General features: G+C 44.4%; 1 protein-coding gene across 1 annotated transcript in view; it reads right to left on the bottom strand.

The window, feature by feature from the left end:
- MDGA2 (MAM domain containing glycosylphosphatidylinositol anchor 2) overlaps nucleotides 1–25789 on the bottom strand; it is a 245976-nt gene that overhangs the window by 125832 nt on the left and 94355 nt on the right. The window contains exon 6 of the mRNA XM_059819453.1: nucleotides 10966–11295. Coding sequence (XP_059675436.1) covers nucleotides 10966–11295 — 330 coding nt within the window. The remainder of the gene's footprint in view (nucleotides 1–10965; nucleotides 11296–25789) is intronic.

Below are 25789 nucleotides of genomic sequence, written 5' to 3' on the forward strand. Positions count from 1 at the left end.
CAATACACAGCTCTGTCTGGATTAGTAAAAAAATCCACATTTACTTTGCCCCTTCCCTGCTGGGCGGTGGATCTGCTCCCTGCTGTGAATGTGCTTTGATCAAAGCATGTCCCAGTTGGTACGGATGCTGCAGGCTCCCTCGTAGCTCTCCTCTCGCTCCCTGCCCCTCCGGTACCTCCAGCTGCCCTCAGGATGCAAAATCCCATCTCAGGGATTCACTGACCAAGAAAACCATGAGGCCAAGACCATGGGGCAACAGCCCTCAAACAAAATACCTGGTATCAAGAGGGAAAAGGTCTGCTATCTGCTACATACCAGCCTACAGTGCTGTCTACAGTTCTGCTTGCAACCCCGTGGTCCAAATGAGTCCAGGACATGGATTTTCCCTTCGGTGGTTGTCCGTGTAGACCTATTTCTGGACAGGTTGTGTTGGCAGCCTGTTCCAGACTCCATCCTTTCCAGACTGCCATCGGAGCAACAGATTTGGACTACAAAATCACACCCTGTCTTAGCCTCAGAAATCACCCATTTTCTGGCTGGGGCAAGGGCTGTAACCTCTCCTCTCAAGCACTGAGCCAGGAGCAAGACTTGCCTTCGGCACAGCGAGCGGTCTTGTGCAAACGCTGCCTGTGAAGGCAACGCATGACGGAAGAGAGACAAAAAATGAGAGAGGAGGCAGCAAAGCCAGCTTCATGTGTGAAGGCTGACTCAACCCTGCACTTGAAACAGGGATGGGATACAAATAAATTGAGGAGCTGTTCCCCTGATAGCCACAATGTTCTGGTTTCAGAAACTCCTTCACTAAGCTCGTCGCGGGAGGAGTGAACAGACAATTTTAGTGTGTCCATGAGGTGGACCTAGAGAGGGAGTGGGCAGAGATGTACAAGTGCAACCGGGGGCTCCTGAAGACTTGTTGCCCATGCAGCCGCACCGTGGGGATGCAGGAATGCACCAGCCCTGAGCTCCAGCTGTGGGAGCCTGCCAGCTGCAAGAAAGAGCATCTCAGACCAAGAGGCAGGGGAAATTCAGAAATTTGGACACTCAGAGCAAACTATGAATCTTATAAGGAAGAAACCAGGAAAGAATATACCCTGCTTCTCATCGTCACATGTACCTTCTGGAGGCATTTGAGAGGAAGGAGGGTGAATGGCACAGGACATGCATCTTGGGCCGGGGAGGGGGGGGAGGAAGATGCATGCCAAAAAGGTCCTGTGCAACTGTGAGCAAGTAATTTACCCTCTCTTTAACTCAGTTTTCTTTCTGAAAAACACAGATAACAGTACTGCAATAACTGCACACTGCCAAGATAAGGAATATAGACTACAAGGTCTGCAGGCAGGCTGGTGAGATAGGCTGCATCAGTACCCCAGATGGAAAGATACCTTAAAATACCCTGACTCATCTTCTCCTGTGGCATTTTGCAACACAACCAGTGTCTGTCACATTGTCAGCCAGCCAATACGTTATTATGGTTTAGTGTATTTATTAATGTTCGTGTTACTGGAAACAGAGAAGGAGAGAGGAGGGACAAGACCATCTATTAAAACAAATCATTTCATGGGCAATGCCATCAATAAGAAGCCTGGCTGCAGCTTTCATGTATCACATTTGACTGACAGTGCCCAAGACAGTGAGCTCCCATGAAGTATTCCTCTGCCCCCACCACAGCGGTTATGCCTACAGGTCCCCCTTAACTCGGACGCTGACTCTCCACTGTCTAATTAGGAAGGACAGCACTGAACCTTTGCTCAGGGAGGGGTTTTGGTAGGGTTTCCCTTTTTATGCCCATCTATTTATTTTCACAAACTCGCAGGTACTTAATTATCTCTGAGACGTCTATTCTGCTGTCAAATTTGGCTTAAATTAGCTACAGGGTCAAAAAATATCAGGGGGTGTGGGGGATTGCGACACACCAGCTGACAGGCACTGGCAGCCTGATCATGTATGACTTGTTTTCATAAGCAATAAAGCTAAAAAAAGCCACAAAAGAAACTCAAATCAGGAAGATGGGGCAGAGAGGAGAGGGGGAGAGCTAGAGAATTGAGGAGAAAATAATAATTTGATGTTTCTCTTCCCTTACTACGACCCAAGACGTAGGGAGGCCCCAAGACCAGGGACCAGGCAGCCAAGCCTGCTGTGGAGGAGTGCCCGGCAAGTCTGCATGAGCAAAGGTGTCAAAACATAGAATCATAGAATCATTTAGGTTGGAAAAGACCTTTTTGATCATCAAGTCCAACCGTAAACCTAACCCTGCCAAGTCCACCACTAAACCATGTCCCTAAGTGCCTCATCCACATGTCTTTTAAATACCTCCAGGGATGGGGACTCCACCACCTCCCTGGGCAGCCTCTTCCAGTGTCTGACAACCCTTTCAGTGAAGAAGTTTTTCCTAATACCCCATCTAAATGTCCCCTGACGCAACTTGAGGATGCTTTGTCTCATCCTACCGCTTGTTACTAGAAGCAAGGATGCCTGAGAAAGGGTGCAGAAGCAAAGATGAATGAGCAAAGGTGGGTGAACAAGGGTGCAGAAGCAAAGATGAACGAGCAAAAGTGGGTGAACAAGGGTGCACAAGCAAAGATGAATGAGCAAAGGTGGGTGAACAAGGGTGCAGAAGGCAAAGTGCATGAGCAAAGGTGCAAGGGTGCACGAGTGAAGGTGCACGAACAAGGGTGTGCTAGCAAAGGTGCTGCCAGTGGGGCGAGCAGAGAGGGGTGCCAGCCGAGCAAGCAGAAGTGCCAAGCAGGTGAGCAGGGTGTTGCCAGCTGTGCCAGGGTGCTGTCAGCTGTGTCGGGGCGCTGCTGGCTGTCTTGGGGTATTGCCAGCTGTGCCAGCCTCCATCTCCTGGCAGGAGTTGCTGTGGTACAGGCAGAGTCTCGGAGGGGCTCAGCCCTCCTCTCTGAGGCATCAGTACGTCTCCTGCAGCACCAGCTACAGAGCCTGCTGCAAATAAAGGTCAACTCTGCTCCTGCTTGTGCAGAATAATAAATTAGCTAAACCCTGTATTTGAAATGACAAACATTGCCTTATTCATGTAGCAAGTGGCTTAAAAAATAAGTTAATACTCTTAACAGTTAAATCTGTTTCCTGAAGTAGAGGGTTATCGCTCAAAAAACAAAAGCGTTAGTAACACTAAAGTAGCACCTACTTTAAAAACACATACTATTATCCTCTGAAATTGGCAGAGGCACACGCACAAGAGGGCTACTGTTGACATATGTCCACTCCTGGCTCTTAAATAAAATGGTCTGAGACAACCTTTGCTTCTGAAAGTCGCTGGCTCACCAGAAGGTCAGATGGCAGAAGGTATCACTGTATTCTTGTCCTCTTTTTTTTTGTGTTAAACTGCTCCCTAGGCAGATGTGTTCGTCTGTTACTGGTGATAGGAAACCAGACTAGACCCTTCCATCTGATCTCCTGTGGTAGTTCTACTGTAATTCCATAGAAACCTTGATCCAGCACAGTCTACAGGAGAATGGTGACAGGACCAAAGCAGCTTTTTCAAAGAAAAAGCCAAAATGAGCCTAATACGTTTATTCACTGCGTATTCTGGGTAGACACAATCTAGTTCTAGTCTACTTTAGATCTCTGAAATCCTGATGGGTCAAGTTACTGTCCCTGTTTTGAACCTCCAGATAGCTTAATTAATTGCCAAAGAGGCAATGGCAGAGGCAAGAATCTGCTTACACAGAAATCATTCAAAGGGCCAGAAGATGACCAGCATGAGAAGGACAAGGAGCCCCTCGAAGTGATGACCCCATGGCAGGCTTGGGAGGGGACAGCATGACTCCTGAGCTCTTTACTGGGGATTACGGACGGCACGGGTGAAGTAGGGGCCACTGTCACTTCTGTATTTCCTCAGGTGCCTTAAGCAGGCAGAAAGGAAAGCCGTGGCTCTCAAGCCATGACCGCCAATCTTAGCAGTGATGGGGAGGCTGTGGGCTGGGAGGAGTTCTGGGCTAGCGTGATCAGGCTGATTAAAACGGACTAATGGTAATAACTAGTAATTATAGGATGAAGCGGAGCAAAGGAGTGTTTGAGCTGCTTATGAAGAAATAATCCGTACTGGAGATTACTCAGAGATAATCTCCCAAAAGAAGTGTTGGAAGTCACATTGTTCAAGTAATTTAAAACCAGCCTGGATAAGGAATATTGAAGAATCTGCACTGTACTGGCTAGGAGATAGAGGTGAAATTATTTGCGCATCCTCCTCTGTAATATTTATGAATTTGAAGGTCTGACTCTCTAATATTAATCATCCTCTGGCAGAGACATGCCTTTCGGTCCCTGTTCAAGATTCATACTCCTTGTGTGATGGAGGGGTTTTTTTAAGACAGGGCAGACTGAGCTTTGGTATAGGAAGCTGAGCTGGTACACAAAATGTATTTGAGCAAGATCATTTAGCCTTTGAAGGGCAGCATACGATAATTATCCAGGTTCTCTAGACCCTTCTGTAAACAGAGACTAAAACTGCTCAGCATACCCTTAAAGCGCGTTTCTTTTAGAAGAAGTGTTGGGGACTACTGGGGAGCATATGCTGAAAGGCTGTCCAGAGGTGAGGAAAGAGCCCTGGGGAGACTGCTGATCCAGCCAAACGATTGGAAAGGCAGCCGAAGTCAAGAGAATTTACTTTAACCTTTCCATGGCCTTTCATCACCATGAAAGAGGATCTATCTAGTTACTCATGTGGAAGGTAAACCGAGCGACCTGTGAAGAAATCATGTCCTGATTTCACGGTTGCTTTCTGTTCTCATTGCTCCGGTTGCCTGTGTGCTGTCCTGCCCACACGCAAAGAAGAGAAAGCACCGCAGCCCATGTTTTCTTGGGCACAAGCCACTCCTAATTGCAAGTGAAGACATGAACATCAGCCGCAGATTTCATGGCAGGGGCCTGTACAAGAGATCTGCTTAGACAGTAAAATAATTCCAGAATCAGTTCTTATATCTCAACATATTTTTAGTAGCCTAAAACACCACCTTACTCTGCAGTCAGACCCTGAAGAGGCACATTTTAAACCCAGAACATACACAGCCAGCGGCAAATTAGCCAAATTAGCTTTCGGTGATCTCGCAGGAGTCATGCTGAGGAGCTCCATGAGCCATATGCAATGCGAGATGATGAACTGACTCCACAGCCCTCCAGAGAAGAATAAAGAGACTCCACTATACGTGGCCACTAAAGAGGGTGTCTGCTCCCAGAAACCCTGCTGAAGTCAATCCACGGTGGATGAACACATCCCAGAGAAATCGGATTTCCCGGGGGGATCCAGGTGCTGGGGAGGGAAGGGGCTGCAGAGCAGGAGATCGCCTGTCCTCGCCCCCCTCCCTGCAGGAGGAGGCAGCCAAGCAGCTCGGCCAGCCGTGCTGCAAGCTGTGTGATGGGGAGGGACGGCGGGTCCCAGGGACAGAATTAAAAAGAAAAATCTCTGCACATTAAGTACTGAAATAAAACCATAAAAGAAAAGCTTTTTAACAAAATCTGGCATTTATCTGTCCCTTCTGTTCACCTATTCCTTTCAAAGATAAACTCCAAAGGTAATGGCTCACAAAAATAATCAATTTACTGCAGTAATGAAACGTCTGTCTATTTTCTGGTATGTCTCAGGGTTGTCCGTGAACGATCACTCTGGACAGTGCTTAAGGTTTACAAATATATTAATTGGACCACTAATTATCTCACAAAAAGCATTTTTTCATTATGCAAAGAGGCAGTACTGTGATTTTAATAAACATTTAGAACTAAAATGAAGGTCTCTTTTATGTATCATCAAAGGAGGAACAAGATGTCCAGAGGACACATACTTCACAAACAGAACAAGGCCACATGTCCTAACACATCAGCCTGGACGTTTAATTAATTCATTATTTAATAGACAGCCGATTAGCTTAACAGGGAAGCCCTCTTATCATACCGCAGGGAGGATACACAGCCTCATATATACTAGTTCTTCAGGGATTTCTCTGCCTGTCTCTGGAAGCACGTATGTAAAACCAAACCTATCTGTCGACATGACTAGCCTCGGAGGTGGAACAGGAGATCTGGAGGCCACCAGCCTGCCCAAAGTCCACGTCCCGCTCCGGGATATGCCTACCCTAGGGTAGCTGGGGTGGTACACGCTCAGCGCATCTTCAGGTTCACCCAGTGATGAAGAATTTGGCTGACACATTTGCCATGTAGGACACCTAGTTGTGCCCTCACAGGTTAGGAGTGAAAGAGTAGAAAGGACTCTCTTAGGAAAAGAAGGGTCACCACCACCTCCAGCCCAAGGCTACCAGCCATGTCCTCCATCCAGCCCTTCTAGCAGCCATTCAGAGCAGTTCAGCCAGAGAATAAAGTAAAATAACCCCCCTGAAATAATAACTCACTTCACTGCACAATACTACCTCCAGGGGGAAGATGAAAAGAGAATAAGCCAGAAGTGACAGATGTTACATCTCTTACTGTACTGATACTGATTTTAGGGGGATAAAGACAGCGTAAGAACCCATACTGAACAGAGCAGACCATACTTCACCTAAAGCCTTATTCTTCCTGCTTTGAATACAATATTTAAGGCAGGGAAAAAGATCGCTTACAAAGACTAACACACTCTCCCGATCTACCTCGCTTTTTTGCTTCCCATGAGCCTATTTTACTACGGGTTTTTTGTTGCTGTTTTAACATCTTCTGCCTTGAGATTCCCCATGACATGCACATGCACACACAGAAGAGTCATCCTGTCTTTCAGTAAGATTTGCCCAGGGTTGGTTTTATGGATGACAGGGCTTTTATAGGGCAAATATTCAACATTTGAGTCTTCATTTCCACTATTCAGTGACCTACTTTATGGAGATGGCGGGGGGAGGCTGCTAGGGGATTACTTCAGGTCCATTTATATAAGATATTCAGGACATAAATCTATGCCTTTCCTGCTGAACGTACAAAATGTCAAGGGAAAAATATTCCTGCTAAACAAGTGCAATGCCGAGTATGCCAAGAGGCTGGCATGTCCCTTGCACTGCCACACATCCCTTTCCAATCTGCTGGAGGGACAGAGGAGACCTAACCGTCTCCCTCCTTCCTTATGAGGTGACACAGCCCCTCCTGCCTCACTTGGTGACTCCAGGAGGAACCTCATGCATGTCAGGAAGAGAGAATTCTCCCCAAAACCAGCAAACAGACACACAGCACGACATTAATATATCCATGCAAGTCCTGGCATTTGGAAAACGAGTTTGTGCCTAGGCCTTATGTTCATAATTACCACAGCAGTAATGAATCTTGATGAATCAGTAATGACCTTCAAAAGCACACTAGAACTATTTCAGCTTCCACTTAATCGGGTAATGAAGTCATACAAATAGGCAGAATTCTTTTTAAGATGCTTTCTTTTAAGGCTGATCCCAAACGTTAGCTTTTCTTCCCTCTTTCTGATTTTCTTGAGTGTTACGGGACAGTAAATTTAAGAGGTGACATAATTCATCACTGCCTGCAGAAATTGTGATGAGCTTATAGGTACGGCCATGTAAAGGATGTTACCAATAAATCCCATCAATTTCCTAAATGATTCCCCAGCAAGTACAGATAATATAGCGGTTACTGTCTGCCAGATGGGCAACGCATGACTGCACAAACGTCACTGTCCACTTCACCCCGGCAAGCAGGTAACAAAGTTTGCATGCAACTGCCATCCATCATGCCAAACTCAGCTCTTGCTTTATAATAATCCTCTCAGTTCTTTACCTGTTAGTAAGATGTGCATTAATAAGCTTGAAGAACATGTTTCTTTTGGCCAGGCTGTTCCCTTGTCCATGAATCTGTTGGTTAGTGTTTCTATCCCTACAGTCTTCATGGGATAATTGAGGCAGGAAAGGAGCTCAGGAGGTCTCTAGTCCAAGCCCCAGCTCAAAGCTTGGCCAGATGTGGTGTCAGACCAGGCTACTCGGGGCTTTATTAGGTCTTCAAAACCTCCCAGGATGGAGACAGAATCATAGAATCATAGAATCATTTAGGTTGGAGAAGACCTTTAAGATCATCAAGTCCAACCATTAACCTAACACTGCCAACTCCACCACTAAACCATGTTCCTGAGCGCCTCATCCACACGTCTTTTAAAAACCTCCAGGGACAGCCCGTTCCAGTGTCTGACAACCCTTTCAGTGAATACATTTTTCTTAATATCCAGTCTAAACTTCCCCTGATGCAATTTGTGGCCGTTTCCTCTTGTCCTATCCCACAATGTCTCTGCTTCCTGCTCGGACGTCCTGATGAGGAAAAAGTTGCTCCTTATATCCAGTCTGAACTTCTCATTTCAACTCATGCCCGATGCCTCTCACCTTCCCAGTACACACTGCTGTGAAGAGCCCGGCTCCATCCTCTTGATACATCCCTTACAGGCAGGGGATGGCTGCTTTTAGGTGCCCCAGGGCTGCCTCTTCTCCAGGCTGGACAAGCCCTCTTCCCCCATCTGCTCATGACCATCTTCACTGGACTCGCCCCCGTTTGTTGAAGCCTCTCCTGCATCGGTGGTCCAAAACTGGACATGGTATCCATTGGCCTCCATTGCTGCCAGGGCATGCTGCTGCTCATGTCCACTCATTGCCCACCGGGACCCCGCAGAGCTGTTCCCTGGCCAGGGAGCCCCAGCCCCAACCTGTACCACTGCAAGGGATCAGCCCTCCACAACTACCTCCCCAAGCTCCTTGCATTGCTCCAGCACAGTCATTCCGAAGTTAACTAAAAGTCCACAAAATTGCGCAAAATAATTTCAAGAGTTATCAAACAGTAAAAATAAATACTTCGTGTTTATACTTACAAAATTTAGCAAAAAGAAGTAAAATATTCAAGGATCGCTGAAGAGTAACACAAACAGAAAATAATCAGCAAAGAATAAAATAAGAACTAACTAAACCAAATAAAACCAGTGTTTTCCTCCTGCCTCTCAAGGTTTGGATATGTGTGCATTATGTTTCACGGTGGGACACAGCAAAGGTGAACTGTGTAAATGCCAACTGCTTGTTGACTTACACACACACATGTTGACTCTCTATCAGCGAACACAACTCTCTGCATCTCATTTTCCAAACACACCTTATGGCCAGTCCACCTCTCCAAACTATGCTTCACCAGTTTAGCTCTAAGGATGCTACAGCAGGCACATCACAGCAGGCAACCAGGTTGGGTCAGGCATAGTTCGCTTCTGATAATCTGTGCTGGTTATTTCCAGTCACCTCCTGGTCCTCCACGTGGATTGACATGGCTTCGAGGAGAACATGCTCCCTGACCTTCCGAGGGACTGAGGTGAGGATGACTGGCCTGTACTCCCCTGCACCTCCTTCTTGCCTGTTGGAAGGTGGCCTAAAACTTCAGTTTTTCCAGTCTTTGTTGGTTCTCCTTAGGTCACCACGACTTTTCAGAGATAATAAAGTGGCCTTGAAGTGACACTGGTCAGTTGGCTTAGATACCTCCTATCCAGTCCCATGGGCTTATATATGTCCATTTTCCTTAAGCGGCCCCTAGCTCAATCACATGGTTGTAATTCCCAGGCTCCTATCCAAACCACAGGTCAATTCTGTCTCATCTCCCTGTTGTACATAATATTCTTCATGAAACACTTTCAGTAGGCAAACCTTCCAGACTCACGTCAGAAGCGCTGTGGCACTCAAGCGGGATCCATGGTATCAGTATCGTACTGAAGATGGAGGGCAAGCTCATGTACTAAAACCTAAACGATAATTTACCATGAAAGTCCTAAGACAGATTGTTTAGACGTGACATGTACTTGCAAAGTATTACTGATGTTGTAAAATTTGGAGAATACAACTGTGGATATACTCTTTGAGGCAAAAGCACGCATTTAATCTTTTGGAAAAAGTAGATAGCATATACTTGAATGTGTTTGGGAAAAAGGGGTCAGAAGACGTCTATTAAACATTTTCCTTCTATGCTCTAAAACTGTTTTCCAGTGTGTTCTTTGTTGTCTTACTTCTTAACAGCATGAACCACATGCCTTACCCCAGTGAATAATAAGCACAATCTGAGGAAAAGCACCGCAACGCTTCTTATAAAAGACAGGATGGATAACAGATATAATACTGACACTATTTACCTCTGCATTTTGACGTAAAATAGTGTTCTGAAAACAGAAATGCTTTTTTTTATCCTTCACTGTAGAAATCAACAAGCAACAATTCTTTTTTTTTTTTTTTTGCAACTAATTTTTGGCAGGAAAAAAATTCTGCATTCAGAATGTTTTCCAGTTCATTTTATTAACACGAACTACCTCAGCTATTGAAGTCAACTACTTGTGGGGGGAAAGTCTATGAAATCTATTGGTTACAAACCAGCTATTAGCAACTAGATAAAGATAAGCAGGCACTATTGTGTTACATATTCCTACTCCATAGTACAAGATATTTGTTGTCAGTCAAAGTAATAGCCAAGGCTCTAGCTCACCAAAGAGAGAGATGTTTTCAATCGATGATCTGGAAATAAATGTAACAGATACCATAAACCTTTTGCCTATTGGGAATAGTGCGATTCACCAACATGCAGTGCGTAATCTTCAATAAAAAAGAGCTCCTTCCTCTATACTTGGCACTTGCTGTTCAATTAGAGTAGCTGGATGGATTCGGTTTAGTTAACATAACACCCTCCTGTTTCTCCTTGTAATTTCCTACTAGTTTTTTTTTTCTTGACTCTGGATGCCTAAATAAAGGCCAAAATCCTTTTATAGAAGCAGCAACTTTTCTGACAGTAAAGTAGGACACGCCTGGATAAATCAGTGTGTTCTTGGGATAGTGCACCACGTGCCACTTATTCAGGTTTCTGACCTTTAATCAAAGCAACTCAGCCCCTGATCTAGGGTCTGCTTGGATATCCTTGTTGTGATAAGTGCTCTGCGCATACATCTTTTTTCCCTGAGTAAAGGAAAGCCATAGCTTGGCTCCATCAAAGTAAAACTGACATCAAAGAAAGCCTCCTTACCTGTACTGCTGGAGATGTTGACATCAATGCTGATATCCGATATGCCACCTCCCTTCAGAGACGCAACACACGTGTATGTCCCAAAGTCAGTGAATTTCAAGTCAATGATGTCCAGGTTTGTGGTGCCAGGTGAAACATCGGGGTCAGTCTGTGTGATGACCATCCTTTCAGAGCTTCGCAAGGGACGTCCATTTTTAAACCAGCTGAACGTAAGCTCTTCAGAAGGGATGGCTTCCACCTGGCAGGAGATTTTCACCTCCCGCCCAATCTGGATGTTGTCGTCTTTGTGGTATGGGTCAGGGGTGATCCAAAACCGTCCTTTTTTTAAGGCTGAAATATGCAAGAAAAAAGGTTTACTATAATAAAGTACAAATTTTGCATATTCAGACTTTGCAAAGATTTATACCTATGCTTCACTTTATGCTTACATATGATTTAAATAGGACCTGTAGCGATAGGACAAGGGATAACGGTTTTAAACTACAAGAGGGTAGACTCAGACTAGATATAAGGAAGACATTTTTACAATGAGGGTGGTGAAACCCTGGCCCAGGTTGCCCAGAGAGGTGGGAGATGCCCCATCCCTGGAAACATTCAAGGTCAGGCTGGACGGGGCTCTGAGCAACCTGGTCTGGTTGAAGATGTCCCTGCTCATGGCAGGGGGGTTGGACTAGATGGCCTTTAAAGGTCCCTTCCAACCCAAACCATTCTATGATGCTCAGGAAGTCACTGAAGCTTCCAATGCACAATTTTTCGTAGGATGAAATCTTAATCAAATATCATCACAGAGTATACATTGCTAAAGTACTTGTCATTTCCAAAATGAAAAATAGGAAGTCACAGCACCTAAATTAGGCTGAGCTGCTGACAACTGAAGAGTAACCAAAATAATTCATGAACCTTCAGTGTTTGTTATATGTCTCTGGAGGTATTTACAAGCCCTTCCTCACCCCCATGCTATCAGAGCACTGAGAGAAGAGAAAATAGAGATACCAACCTAACATCACTAATACAACCCGCAGTGTCATCTCCAATCTATCTGGAAACAAACACAGCCATGCAAAATAGCTTTGTGCCAGCTGGTTAAATGAGAAGAGGTAAGCACATGCCCGAGGCTACAGCCTGCCCTGGTTTACACACCCTGCTCCTTCCCCGTGGCAGCCTGGAGGGCTCTTTCCGTCCCCGCGGCTGCCCGGAGGCAGGCTGCCTTACCCCACCGAAGGGCAGAGCGGCGGCGGCCGACCGCACTGCCTTGTTCAGGTGGGGAAATTGCTGCCAGCTCTAAAAGGTAAGGGGGCTGAAAGTGCATCTTTAGGCCTTAGCAACGGTCAATGGCAGAAGGATGATCTTCTGAGATATAACCACGCAGGACAGCCCGCCACGAGCACCTTGGTTGCACTTCCCCGGCTGGGTCTTGTCAGACGAGGAAAACCCATCCCGTACTCGCAGGAGCAACCTGAGGCTGAAGGCTGCACACACAACTGAGAGAAGAACATTATCATTTAGAGAGGCACAGCGTATCCCAAGGATCTCTATCTGCATCCAAGATTATTCAAGCTTGCAATACAAATTCAATTAATTCTCTAAACCACAGCAAAGCAGAGGTAAGGTAGTCTCAGTGTTTCAGATGGGAACCCCAAGGCAGATGAGTACACCCACGCAGAGGCCCAGCAACTCTGGAAAATATTATTTCCCATCGCCTTCCCGGCAGGACCAGCGTCTTTTACTAGCATTCCCTCACCAATCTACTGCACAGGAGCAAAATAATACTGCAACTCATTTATCTGATTTTTTTTCTTGCCACTCTTTAAATGAGCATAAAACTATCCAGAAACTATCATTGTTTACATCAATAAAATGATTGCTGTACCGCAGTGCTGGTATGATACTTATTTTTGGAAGAGTGCCTCAGAATCAGCCATTATGTCCTTCAAATACACATGTATTTTGATGTACTGAATATAAAACGCTACTTACACAGCCCCAAGATCCCTCTCCCTTTATATACGTGTGCGTAAGTATGTATGTATGTTTAGATATGCTATCTCCAAATGGAAAGTCCCACAATGAAAACACCAGTTAGAAATGTTACAAGCAAATACCGAGGCTGAATGCAAGCACTGGAAGAGAAATACTTAAATCCACCATTTCTTGTCCTTGTGACTGACTTATCTTAGGTTGGCTGACTTCTATTGCCAAGTTTTCCAAGCCGCCCTGTTGTCCCCTCCCACTCTCTCTGCCCCCCCATCCACGCACAGTGCCCCACATGCGGAGCATTTGAGCACAGGACCCATTCGCAGCACTCTCCTGTCCGGCCTCATGTATTTGCATGCTTACAGCCAATGAAGTGTGATGTCGTTACAACGGCAATGGCTGAAAATTTCCCTGGATCCCATACTTGGGGTAATATGTACTTTTCCCTTGCTGCATACAGAAAGCGTAACAAGGTCAAATGGAAATAGATGTATGAGGCAGCAAGCACGCTAAGAAAGCACGGTGCACCAGCTCCTCACATCTCTACAAGTGATGAAAATACTAACTCAGCCTCAATTTTGTTAGCTCAGTAGCTCCTTGAAGAAAACAACTCTCTGGAGCTTGCAAACGCTGTGCTGAATCAGCACTTTCACAACTTTGAAAAGAATTAACGTTTAATTAATAATTAGGGGGGGTTGCAGTGGGTGAAAAAAAGGATAAAATCTGGCTACTTCTGGACACCCCCTCACACACGGTGTGAGAAACTTCTTCCACGGACGAAGCCAGCCCTTTTAATCAGAGAATGAAAAAACTGGCATTTGCTGTGCTGATCAGGCACGGCAGGAAAGGCGTTTCTCTGGGTGCTGCTATGTAGTTGTAAATGTGTATTCAAGAATCCAAGTGGCTGGTATGTTTTTAAGAATTTATTACTATTTCATTTATTTAAGAAAGTTTTGCGAGTTTGATCAAGATTAAATTTGCACCAAAATGCACTAGTCTTCACTGAGCATCTCTCATTCCCTTTCAAAAGCTGCAGCCGGTTCCCCAGGAAGCAGAATGAACACGCGCTTTGATTCAAGAGGATGAACCACACATAGTATGACAGTTGGAAACTGCCACAGCGAGTAACTTTGAAATACGAGCTGAACTTTTTTGTTTGACAACGGAAGAACAAACAATGCTTACATACACAAAAACCAGTAAATACATTATGCAAATAATTTTCAGACAGGGAAAAAGAGAAAATAACTCATGATAGGCATGATGAGCAACACATTTCAGCTAGAATTAGTTGCTAATAACCTCACTAAACTATTTTTATTTCTGAATTTTTCTGCTTTGCTTCAAGTGTTCATACAGACCATTTCAGCAGTTTCTCATTCCCATAACGGAACAACAAAGTCTAATAGAAAAGTCGCATTAACTGTCATCTGTCCTTTGTTATGTCTAGTGACAGCAAACTCCAAAGAACTGTGCAGAGCACATACCCGAACTAAGTATTTTTCTGTACATCCAAATACAAGGAGTTCAGAGGAGGGATGTGACTCAGAGCCCTACACGGAAAAAGGTAAGGGAATTTCTAGAAATTCTGAAGTGAAGGAAAAAGTCTCTTTGCTCTGTTCCCAAAACATCTCTTAAACCGTGTGCACGTACACACTATATTCATCAGTAACAGCCATGAAATCCCCACATCAAACAATCCAACAACTGCGTAACTACAAACTATGGTTGAAAGTCAATGTACTGTTTTTATAACCCCATTATCCATGACTCCACAAACTGCACAGCTATCTTCTGTTACCAACAAAATCAGCAAAAAAATTGACTTTAAAATACAGTGTCTTTTCAGAGTTAAGTAAGATCATTAAACAACCCACATCCATAAATCCAAAATCTCGTTTGGCACCAGTCTACAATTAACCTATGTCTCTTGGAATTTCTAAAGTGCCACCAAAGCACGTGAAAATCACCATCCATACCTGGAAGATGTCCCCAAGAAACCAACCACAGGTGCCCAAAGACATCTGATAGCTGCAGGCGTGTTGAGCTGGAGGACAGTGGGAGCAGGGAGAAGCACGGGGCCATGATGGGCAGACATGCTTCTCTCTGACCCAGGACTGTGGCCAGAATTGCCCTAGATGTGATGGTGCTGAGTTGCTCAATAGTCAGCCCAGAAGCAGCCCAAAAAACAGAGTGCCTCTCATGAGAATTCCTGGTGGGCTTGCTCCACCATTCACTTTCAAGGATGGAAAGCACCACAAGACGCAGTGCTGCCACCACCCCTAAGTAGTAATAAACCTCCATTTTCCAAACCCTGAAAATGGTAGTAGCAGCCATCGTGCTACAGCATCTTAGAAGCTACAGCTTTTTTGTAGGAAGGGGAAATTGAACCTGGATGTCTCAACTCCAGATTGATGAGACTCCAAATCACTTCACATACTGGGAACTTCCTGACCTACCAGGTCAGAAACCGTTCCGAGCAAATGAACCGCTCTCGGTTACACTGCGATGGAGAAGACGACTGCGTAAGTCAGAGTTTAGGGCACTCTTGGCTGTCAGAGACAGGAGGGCTGGGGTGACCCTGCTCAGGTCTTTGAAAGAAAAGTTATTACAGCAATGCAGGGCCCCATGAAGCTAGTCTCAGACTCTTGGCAAAGGGTCTTTGCCCTTGGCAAAGCAACATGGGGTCAGTAGACCTCTCCTGAGTGACCATGCCTTCGGCTGTCTTGGGAATACAAAGCTGCTTCTTGCAGGCAAGAAAGTGTAGAGTCTTAGATTCACATATGCTGGATGTGGCCTCCAAAAGGAGTTCAGACCTGACTGATTTAAGTTGTGTGTCATGTACTGACCTCTTGGGAACACCTGAGTTGAGCCTGGTACAAATCCACCAGGTAGGGGAAAAGTGATTTCTGTAGGTATTCTGCACACGGGTTTGCATGCACGGTCAAGCCCCATAAAACAGTGGTTTGGATTATCCTCATGTGTAGGTTCTTGGACCATAATTTCCAGGCATCCTCCTAAAATGTCAAGTATATTGAAACATGCAATGGATCCTGACTCTGTTTTTTCACTGTATTATTGGTTATGTTTGAGGCATCATTGGGAAGTTTCCATGGGGTTAGATATAGCAAATAAAAGAGACACAGGGTTAACCAGCAAAATGTGGGAGACGGTGCTGCAGACATGCTAACCACAGCAGCATCCCAGCAGAGATTTCAGAACATAATCAACACACAGGGCTACAAAAGATCAGCAAATGTGCAAATAAGTCTGTAACTGCACTTTGAGACTCAGGAAAAGTGCCAGTCTTTCTCCAAAGAGGCCCCAAAGAACTATGATGTGATCAAATAAACAAAGATGAAACAATTTTTGTCCTCAAACTCTTCACAAAACTGTCTTTGCCCTCCCTCATTAATTACATTTCAAAGTAATAAAATGCGTTTCAGTATATCAACTAAGGTCTATTTGCATTCATCAGGTTAAGTCCTATCTTCCCACCCCCACCCTGATCAACCCCAAATGCTCCTTTAATGCCTCAAAATGTTCATATCTCGTGAATGCACATTTCATGACATATGAATGGCATCAAACACCATAACTGAATACATTAGCTGCTGCACTGTGTGCAGGCTTTGACATAATAACTATTGGCCACTGGCTGCTTCCTAAGCTGAGGCAGGACATTGGGGAATGCTCGACTTTGTGTTTGCTGATGCTTATGTCTGTGTGCAGCCCGCGGCAACAGCAATATTAAGTAGCAGAGCTGTGCAAATTACTGATTTTAACCTTGACTGAGCAGTTGGATGCCACATGAGGTCCAACCTCTGTGCACTCACCAGAAGTGGCTTCGACTAATTTTGATTGTTCCCCTTCACATTTTGTTAAGGCTCGTGAGCGATTTTGTTTTAACCTGTTCCCAGCGAACAAGACGAGAATGCAACCTGATAATCTGCCAAGCAGATGTAAGAGACTTGCATGTGTCCTGGAGCACCACGAGTACATTTTGGAGGTTTGGCGAACTCGGCATCCAGCATGCCACTTGTTTCTGAGCACCCAGCACCGGCATTTTATCAAGTAAGTACCAATACCTCCAACTCCAGATCCACTGCTGGAGGTTCTATGTTTCAACTGCATCCCCTGGGTGAGGCAAGGCAGCGATCCTTTCCTACTGCTCAGATGCTACCGACCCCTTGATGTTTCCTCTTCACATGCAAGAAAAAGAGTTTGTGCTAATTGAAAAGATTATTGACTTTATTTTTCAGGCCAATGGCCTGCAGAGAAACAGCAAGGAAAAGACCAAAGATCTGATCCAAAGTTCACCGCTGTGAACAATGGTCCTTCCATGACTTCTGTGTGCTTCGGATTAAGCCCTTTGCCTTGACTTCGGTTTCACATCAAAGGATAAGAAGATAGAAAAAGCCCCGTGGGAGCACCTTGCTTGGCAAGTGATCTGCAAAACCCATCTTCATTCCTTAGAAACTCCAGTCTGTTAATCCAGACATAGGCTGCTTGTTTTAAAAGACTGAGAAACAACTCTCCACATTACTGCTGTGATCTCTGTACCAAAAGATGATTACTGGGATGATTCATTGGTCCTTCAGAGAAAGATATAAAGCAGGCGGTGAGTAAAGAAAGTCAACTCCTACCACCAGCTCTTGCTTCAATCACACCAGGTCCCTCATCTCCTTAGAGCCTTAGAGATGGGAAAAGCAATCCTGCTTTCACACAACTGCAATTCAGAAGATTCATAGCCTTACAGCAAAGATTTTAGATAGTCCCTAAAAGACTTGTAAAGTGTATTCATAAACCTAAACCTTTTTCCTAATCTGTCAAGACACCTTGAGAAGCCAACTTTTCTCACTGCATGCTGTTGCTCATACTTGCAGTCTTTGCTGGTTCCCAGATTTTGTAGAGGAAAATAAAAACTCAACTTCCTTCCTCTTCAAGGAGTGATTCACTGATTTTGCTTGCAGCTGTGTGCCTGTCCAGGTTTAAGGCACCAGCTTTGTAATACAGAATTTCAGGAATAAATACATACAACAGTTGGTTAAATAGATAAGTTCAACATACAGAATGGATAGATTTAATATATGGGGTGTAAGCACCTGGATCTGGTTTGGTGGATTCCATCACTAACACATGATCTTTACTAAATCGTAAGTATCCCATCACTGAGAAATAAGGAAAAAATAAAATGACTTGGTTCACTCTTGTTAAAGGCACACAAAAACGTATAGTAGTACATCAAGTGATGATTTACTGCAGGAATTCTGAATTATTTATGCTCCCCTGAAATAATCTGTTTCAAACCTCAAACAGCAGAGAAAAAGGCACATTTCAACTTATGTCATCACTCTGATGCATCATTTCTATGACCTACTCCAGTACCACACCTTGGAAACTGCACTGCAGTCCACATTGTCTGGTTTATCTACTTTTATGTGAAAGCCCAGCATAAATGGATCTCTGCACTAAATAAGAAGTCATTCCCACTGAAAAAACACTCACGGAAATCCTCCTCTGATGTTTCTTTCTTCATTAACATGTCTACCTCTTTCAAATCAATAGAAGCAAAAAAAAGTTCCTATCATAAGCTCCAAAGAAACACAAAGTCTTTGTTTATTTTGGCCATGGGCAACAAAGCTGTATTCTCTTTAGTATTCTAAAGGATACTGCCTTAAACTATATTATCCAACAGCTAAGCTGAGTAGAGACAATTTAACAACTGTCCAAAATATCTTTCTCACTGGTGAACATCACAGTGTAGTCCGCTAAACTTCATTCTGTTACATATAAAATAAGTTTTGACTTTATTTTGTGCATAAGGAACACGGAAAACTGAAATTTGCTTTTGCCAACCAATAAAACATTTGAAAGGAAAATAACAGAAAGAAAATCATTCAGTGTTACAGTCTTCTAGCCTAATTCTAAAACAGAAGAGCAAAACAACACTCCACATAACATAGTTTGAGATATCAGCTCTCCATAATGAAAGTTTATCTGGATTGTGCCATCTGTACAGTCTGCACATCAATTCTGGACACAGAGGAGCCTACTCTGAAGTGTCCTGCAGATAATCACTTCTGCTCCTTACTGATGAATGACTATCGTCCATCATCCTCAGCGCCATTACGGACATGCAGCCATGTATGGAAAATCTCAATAACAGGAGACCGCGTTTACAGACTGAATCCTTTCTAAGGCCACACTGTTCTTCTGGGAACATCACGGCCACATGAACACCTGATGAAAAGCAGTATCTCAGCTTAGCTTCACATCCAAACGTACCTAAGATCCAACCTGGACACGTGCTTCATGCCATACTTCAATGAAGCAACCTGTAGCCAGGTCAGGGGTAGAAAACTTTGCTCTAGTGAAACTGGACCTCATGATGTGTTGGTGGTGTTGAGTTCGGAGCAGGGTCTGACTCTTGGACAATAAAGAATAGGAAACTTTACTAATGGGATGCAGTTGTTGAAATGGTTGGACAAAAATTCCGTGTCCAGTTGGTGCTTTAAGAAGTCAATTCTCCAAACAGCAAGAGAAATGAGATTAATAGATTTGAGGGAATAATATAAACAGAAGAAAAAGAAAAAGAAAAGTAAGTCCAAATTCAGAGTTACTTAAAGAAGATACATTTCAGAAAGGCTAAAATATATGGTTAAAGGCTCATACATCTGCTGGTCACTAATTAAAATGGATAAAGAAAAGAAAAGCTGCAGTTCACAGTTCCATCTGCAGTTCCACCTTGTCACTCTGCACTGAGCACTTTAATTAGGCAGCACACTGAGCTGCTCAAGTAGCAGCCTTGGGTGCCTGAGCTCTTCCCTCTGGATATGCCAAGGTTTCTGCAAGTCCTTGTTTCCTCCTTCCACTGTTCGCCTTTGATTTCTTGTGCTATTCTAACACTCAGCTACAATAATCACACTGTTTTGTGTGGTTTTTTTAATCAAGGCGTGATTGCGAGGCAACAGACACCTCTTTCCTTCCAGATTTTGCTTTTTGTCTCTGAACTATCTTGAAAACCATCCTGCACCACAGAGCACGCTCTCCCCAGGCTGGTTAAACTGGGTCTCAAATAATGCCATGGCAGATGTGGCCTGGGAGCGTCTGCAAATCCACCGTACAGACCGTACCAGTGTGCATTTCAATGTCTTTCAGTAAGAACAGTCACCCTCCTTGGTCATTCTTGAACCAAACAAAGCAAAAAAAACCCCAGAAAACCAAACCTGCGGCAATCTGCCAACACGTGCTTTGTCTTCCAGCCAGTTCACAGGACCTAGAAAGTCCCAGAGTGACCACCTTGTATCCAGCCATGGGCTTCATCTCCTTCTCTATACAGAAACCGGATGAAAAGAAAGTGGATGCGATAGATCCCTCAACATCTTCTGCAGGGCACCAGCCCACAGCATTTTTTGAATTAAATACTCCAAGTCTTGCCAGCTTGCCCTGCGCAGCAGTTGCATCTATTTCGTACTCTGTTATTCCGATTCGTTCTTGGCTGATGGGAGACCACCAGGTCTGCCAAGGTCAGCATCATACTGTTGTTTTATTTCTCCTCTAGCAGGGAAAGCTCTCTTACCTTATGGCTCATCCCTATAACCCCGTAACTGCTTGGTCCACTGCTGAGCTACGGAAACTTTCTTATTCTGAAAGGAGGTCTGTACATTTTGCTCAGAATTAAAAGGTCAGTCTAACAACAAATAAAATCACTCAGCACAGAGCTAGCTTCACCTGCATCAGCAGCAAATAACGCTATTTGATGTTTTCAGATAAAAGAACTCTCTCCAGCAGAAAATACGCCTGCCGAGCGAGCGGGCAGGGTGAACCTTGTTTGGGTCATAAGGAGAACATTAAAAAACAGCATAACTACATAAACACTCACAGAGCTTTTCGGGAGAGTGCACCAACGTTGACCACTCTCAAAATTCAAATTTCTTAAATAGCGTATTTAGGACTCTGCAAGATAATTTTCAGAAAATTATGCTGCCTGCATGTTCCCTTTAGTCACCTTCCTATGCAAAGGCAGACTTGAAGTACAGTCTTGCTAAAAAAGGACACATCTCAGCATTTTACCAACAGTTCATTTTGCTTCTGTCAACATGGTTTTAGCTTAAAGTTTTTTAAAACCATAACTTTCAGTAGCTATCAGAACAATTAAGTTGTCAAGCATCTTCTACTAGAGAATCCCCAAACTTTTTAATATCAAGTAATTATTTGGCACTTACAAGACCAGATGCATTCACATTTTCAATTTAAATGCAAATACTGTGGAGAGATTTCAGGTTTTGTCTCTATTTTTATAGATGCTTCTAATTTTTAAAATAAAAGGATTTATTCTTCTGGAGATGCCATGTGGCAGGTGTCTGTTTTTACGTGTGCTCTAGTTAATTAGCTCCTATTTCTTTCCCTGCTTTTCTTTTGAAGGAAGGGGAGATGTATACTCCTCTGTAATGAAGATTTCAGTTTACAAGTTACTCAGTATATGATCCATTAAATAGATGAAGCCAAGATCAAAGTATGTGAAACACAGCATGGGTTCTCTTTTAACTGCTTTTAGAAGTAAATAGTCAAGAGAAACAAGCACCATCAGAAGAGCAAAGCCATACAGGTTTGTAGAAATATTCAGGTGGGAAGGGAGCTCAGGAGGCTTCTAGACCAACCTCCTGCTCAAAGCAGGGCCAGATGGGAGCTCAGACCAGGTCGTTCAGGGCTTGAAATCCTCCGGGGATGGAGACCGCGCAACCTTCCGGCTGCGGTTCCCTGCTTGTGAAAACCAGGCGTCGCCCCAGTGATGTCACACCAGGATAAAGCTGATTTTGGGACAGAAACCGGAGTGTCCTACCAGGGACCAGCACACAGCGCAGCCCCATGGAAGTGGGGCAGTGGAAGGCTGCGTTCATCTCTCATTTTAAGCAGACACAGATAATGATTCAAATGCATCAAGGTGGGTACGTGAGGGTGAAATAGCAAAAAAATGAACGAAGGCTGATCAATAAGCAGCGGAGACAAACTGGCCACTGGCATTCAGTACTTTTTGAAAGCCCGAGCAGAAGAAAGGGAAAAAAACCAAAACATTTCCCATGCTACGAAACCCCACGCTCGCCAAGCCAACGTACGGCCTGTGATCCCGGCCAGAGCTGTGGGCTCAGGGCTGCCCCCGCTCACAGACTGCCCATCTCACAGGCAAAGGGGAACTTCACAAGCCTCGTCACAAGCCAGACAAGAATTGGGATATAAATTAAACAATTCAGAAAAGCTGACACAATCCCCAGTGGGCTGTGCACTTGCCAAACAAATTATAAATCCTCTGCACATTACAGCTGGGTGTTTTCCAGGGCCAATGCCTTTATAAAGTTTAATTCTTGTGCCAAAGCTGTCAAAAAAAAAAATAGCCTTGCTGAGTTTTCCTGAATGCCCAAAAGTAATATATGGCAAATCTTCACTCTTCTCTTCGCCCACACACTGCAAATGAAACTCAGCACACAGCACTTGCCTTTCTTCCAAAACCTAGAGCGAACCCCCAGTTTCCAAGGCTTCCACACCGGATCGTCCCCATCTCCTGCTTCTTGTGTGGCCCAAGAGCTTTATTCGACTGCAGGATTTTGTTAGAGCCTGGATTCATTCCAACACGGGTTGCATTTCCCTTCAACACTTTGTTTTTATTCCGCAGTTCAATGCCTCAATAATTAATTGGGCTCCTATAAAACTTCCCAAAATGATTTGTCAGACTGGGCAGAGGCCTACCAATCTCGTTCACTGTTGCCTGATGCAATACAAGTACGTAACTTAAAACACATTTCAAGGTCATCAAAGTTTCTGGTAACATCAGAGCAAAACATTGTGCACTGTTCTTTCTCCTCTCTCCTCTTCCTCTCCCTTTAGGAAAAGGCAAAACTTCGAAAACCACAATTTTTTCTGCCAAAATGATAATGTTGTTAAGACTACGCAGACCTCATCATGTATTAATCAGCCAAGATCTAATAGAATATTAAACTATGACGCCACACCCCTGCCAAAAAAATTTATCATGCGTTAGTAGTTAATATTTTTATTAGTAGTTCATAATTGCTAGCCAACCAACAGTGAGGATAACTTTTTTTCCTTGCCCACGGTGAAGAAAGAACGTGGCTACCCAAAGCAGCCACACTGCAAGGGTCAGAAGGAGAAAGATCAAATGAATATTACCTCTTGAAATCCTTTCTGATATATTTTTATAGATACATGGTGCCCGATAGGGTGTTTTGCAGAGCAACAAACTTATTTAAAAATAAAATTTCTGTACACAAAAATTCTGTGAAGTCCTAATGAAAGGGCAGAAGAATCAATAAACCATCTACATTTTTATATGGAACCATTTTATGAACTCGTCCGTGATACACCCCAGCCTGGGGGAGAGCACACATGCCTGAGACTGCTATTGCAGATAATAAAAATAAATGGACTTATTAAACTCTGAAGCTCAACTTTTTTACACATTCATTCTCAGAGCTGTAAACTTTTAGGATAGCGCACTGGTAACTTATGACTGTAGCAACTCACTGGATGCACCGTAAGAGCAGGTTTTCTAGGCTAAAATCTTGTCTCATTGCAATCCCACTCACAGGGTTCATCTCTTGGGGGAAGAATCGGAACTGGCTGGATTATATGATTATACTGAAGTATACTCATGCTTAAAAAGCTGGAAGAGCCCCCAGGAAGATGCCTGCAGTGGTGCTGGCTCCCGCAGGCGAGCCAGGAGGGCTGGCGTGGGGTGCTCAGCCTCCAGTTGACAGAGCTATTCTTCATCCTCATCCTCATCCAGCACAGGGGTCTCTCCCAAACCCCCTCTGCAAACATTTTTGAAAGGTGCATTTAAACCCCCCACTGGAGGAAGGTCGTTTGTCTTGTCCAACAAGACACAGCAGAAACTTAGCAAGGTGGTGAGTGCTGTTAAAATGAAGAGTTAAGGAAATTGCTTAAGATTATGATAAAAAAACATACATTGGCATAATGCAAGAGGGAGGACAGGGAAAGCCCCTAGCAGGGTGAAGGTGCCAAACTGCCACGGTGGAAGCCCAGCCGTCCATTCCGGCACAGCCTTCGTAGAGCTTGCCTGATGCCACTCCACAGCAAAGCTGCTTTCAAGGGACGGCAAAGCCACCGCAGACACGCTATGCTGGCAATAACAGAGGACCTCAATGTCAGAGCAGTGAGACACGGGAAGAGACTCCTGGGAAGAGCTGGGAAGGTGCTGGAAGAAAGTTATCAAAATTGCAGGTGGAGTTGGTCATTTAAAAAAAAAAGACGATACAAAAGATGAGATGAGATGAAATATGAGATGAGATGAGATGGACACCTGGAATAAGGGCAGCTGGATTCAATGACCCAGGAGTGCCCTTCCAGTCATATTCCGGAATATGAATTTCAAAACCTTGGCACTTTCATGAAATCACTCTTGCTTTCTAGTCTGCCGCAAGGAAAGCACAACCATCAATGGATACTGAAAGCCAGCATGGGGGCTGCTGTATTTCCACCCTACTGAAGCATCCTGGGGAGCTCATCTCTGCCAGCCTCCCGCAGCCTGCAGGACCCGTGGCCAGGCAGCACCATGCACAACAAAGCTCCACGTGCCTGCACGGTCCCTCATTAGGAAGTTAACAGTGGTCGTCACTCCTGCGTGGTGTAGTAATGCCTGTTTTATGCGTATGGATATTTGCCAAGGCCTTCGGCTTTCTACAGCCATGAAATAAGCACTAGTATAATCAGTCTGCTGTGAGACCTTCCCAGAATACAAGGGGAAAAAAAGGAGGGGGAAAAAAAAAAAGTCCTTCTGCTAGTTGCACAGAAAACCCAACATTTTAGACTTGGCATGCTGGAGCCAGCATCCCCATCCAGCGCTCCCGCCGTCACAGATGATGCCAGCTAACGATCAGGCGTGTCAGAAGGACACATCGCTCGGCTGCTGGCCAGCGTCCAGCAGCTGCACCGCTGCCGGGTGACCCGCCGGGTGACGACTGTCACGGCTACCGCCAAAACCCAATTTCCACCTTTTGGATAAAAGTTGTGAGCCTTGCCTCTGTTCTGGCACTCGGCACCAGCCCATGGGGGCCCTGCTCACATTTCAATTAACAGCACTTGAGGATCTTCGAGGGGTGACAGCAGAGGTGCTGATGTATAACCAGACAGACTTATTTTTATCCCTTACATCATGCAACTGCTCTAAACTAACAAGGGAAATTCCTAAGAAAAGCTCTGGGATAAACAGAGCCATTGCAGGAAAGCAGAAGGGTAAGCAGATGTGCGAGAATGCACATCAGAAGTACCAGATTACAGGATTATTTTTTTTTTTTTAAACCCATCACAAAAGCAACAAAAATTTCATTTATTTCACAATCTGGGTCTTTTTTTTTTTTCCCAACCTTCTTTTTAGCAGTCACTGCTACACAGTTCACATAGAGTTTTTAAAGACATAATGGAATAGGTACTTCCAGCAATCTCGGACTTAAAATGCATTTCCCCAGTGTGCTTTTTGTTCAGCAAAAGCTTTTGTGCTAATGTTGAGCACAGGTCATTTTAAATTATTATTTTATATTTAAACTGACAGGGAATCCCACCCCTTTGAAAAATTAACTCCAAACACTATGTTTCCACTTCACGGAAGGGAAAAGTCACACAGTCAGAGTCAACTGGCACTAAAAAAATGTTACAGTCACAATGGGAGAGACGAAGCGATCTATTTAAAGAAGGTAATGGGAGAAGTTGCTGATGAGGTGACAGATCCGAGTTGGTGCACGCTGACACCTTTCCGGATCATTTCAGTGCTCCGTATGTTAAGACCTGTAAAACATTTCTCTAGCTCTACCTGTTT

The sequence above is a fragment of the Gavia stellata genome, chromosome 7, assembly GCF_030936135.1.
Source record: "Gavia stellata isolate bGavSte3 chromosome 7, bGavSte3.hap2, whole genome shotgun sequence".
Lineage (NCBI taxonomy): Eukaryota > Metazoa > Chordata > Aves > Gaviiformes > Gaviidae > Gavia > Gavia stellata.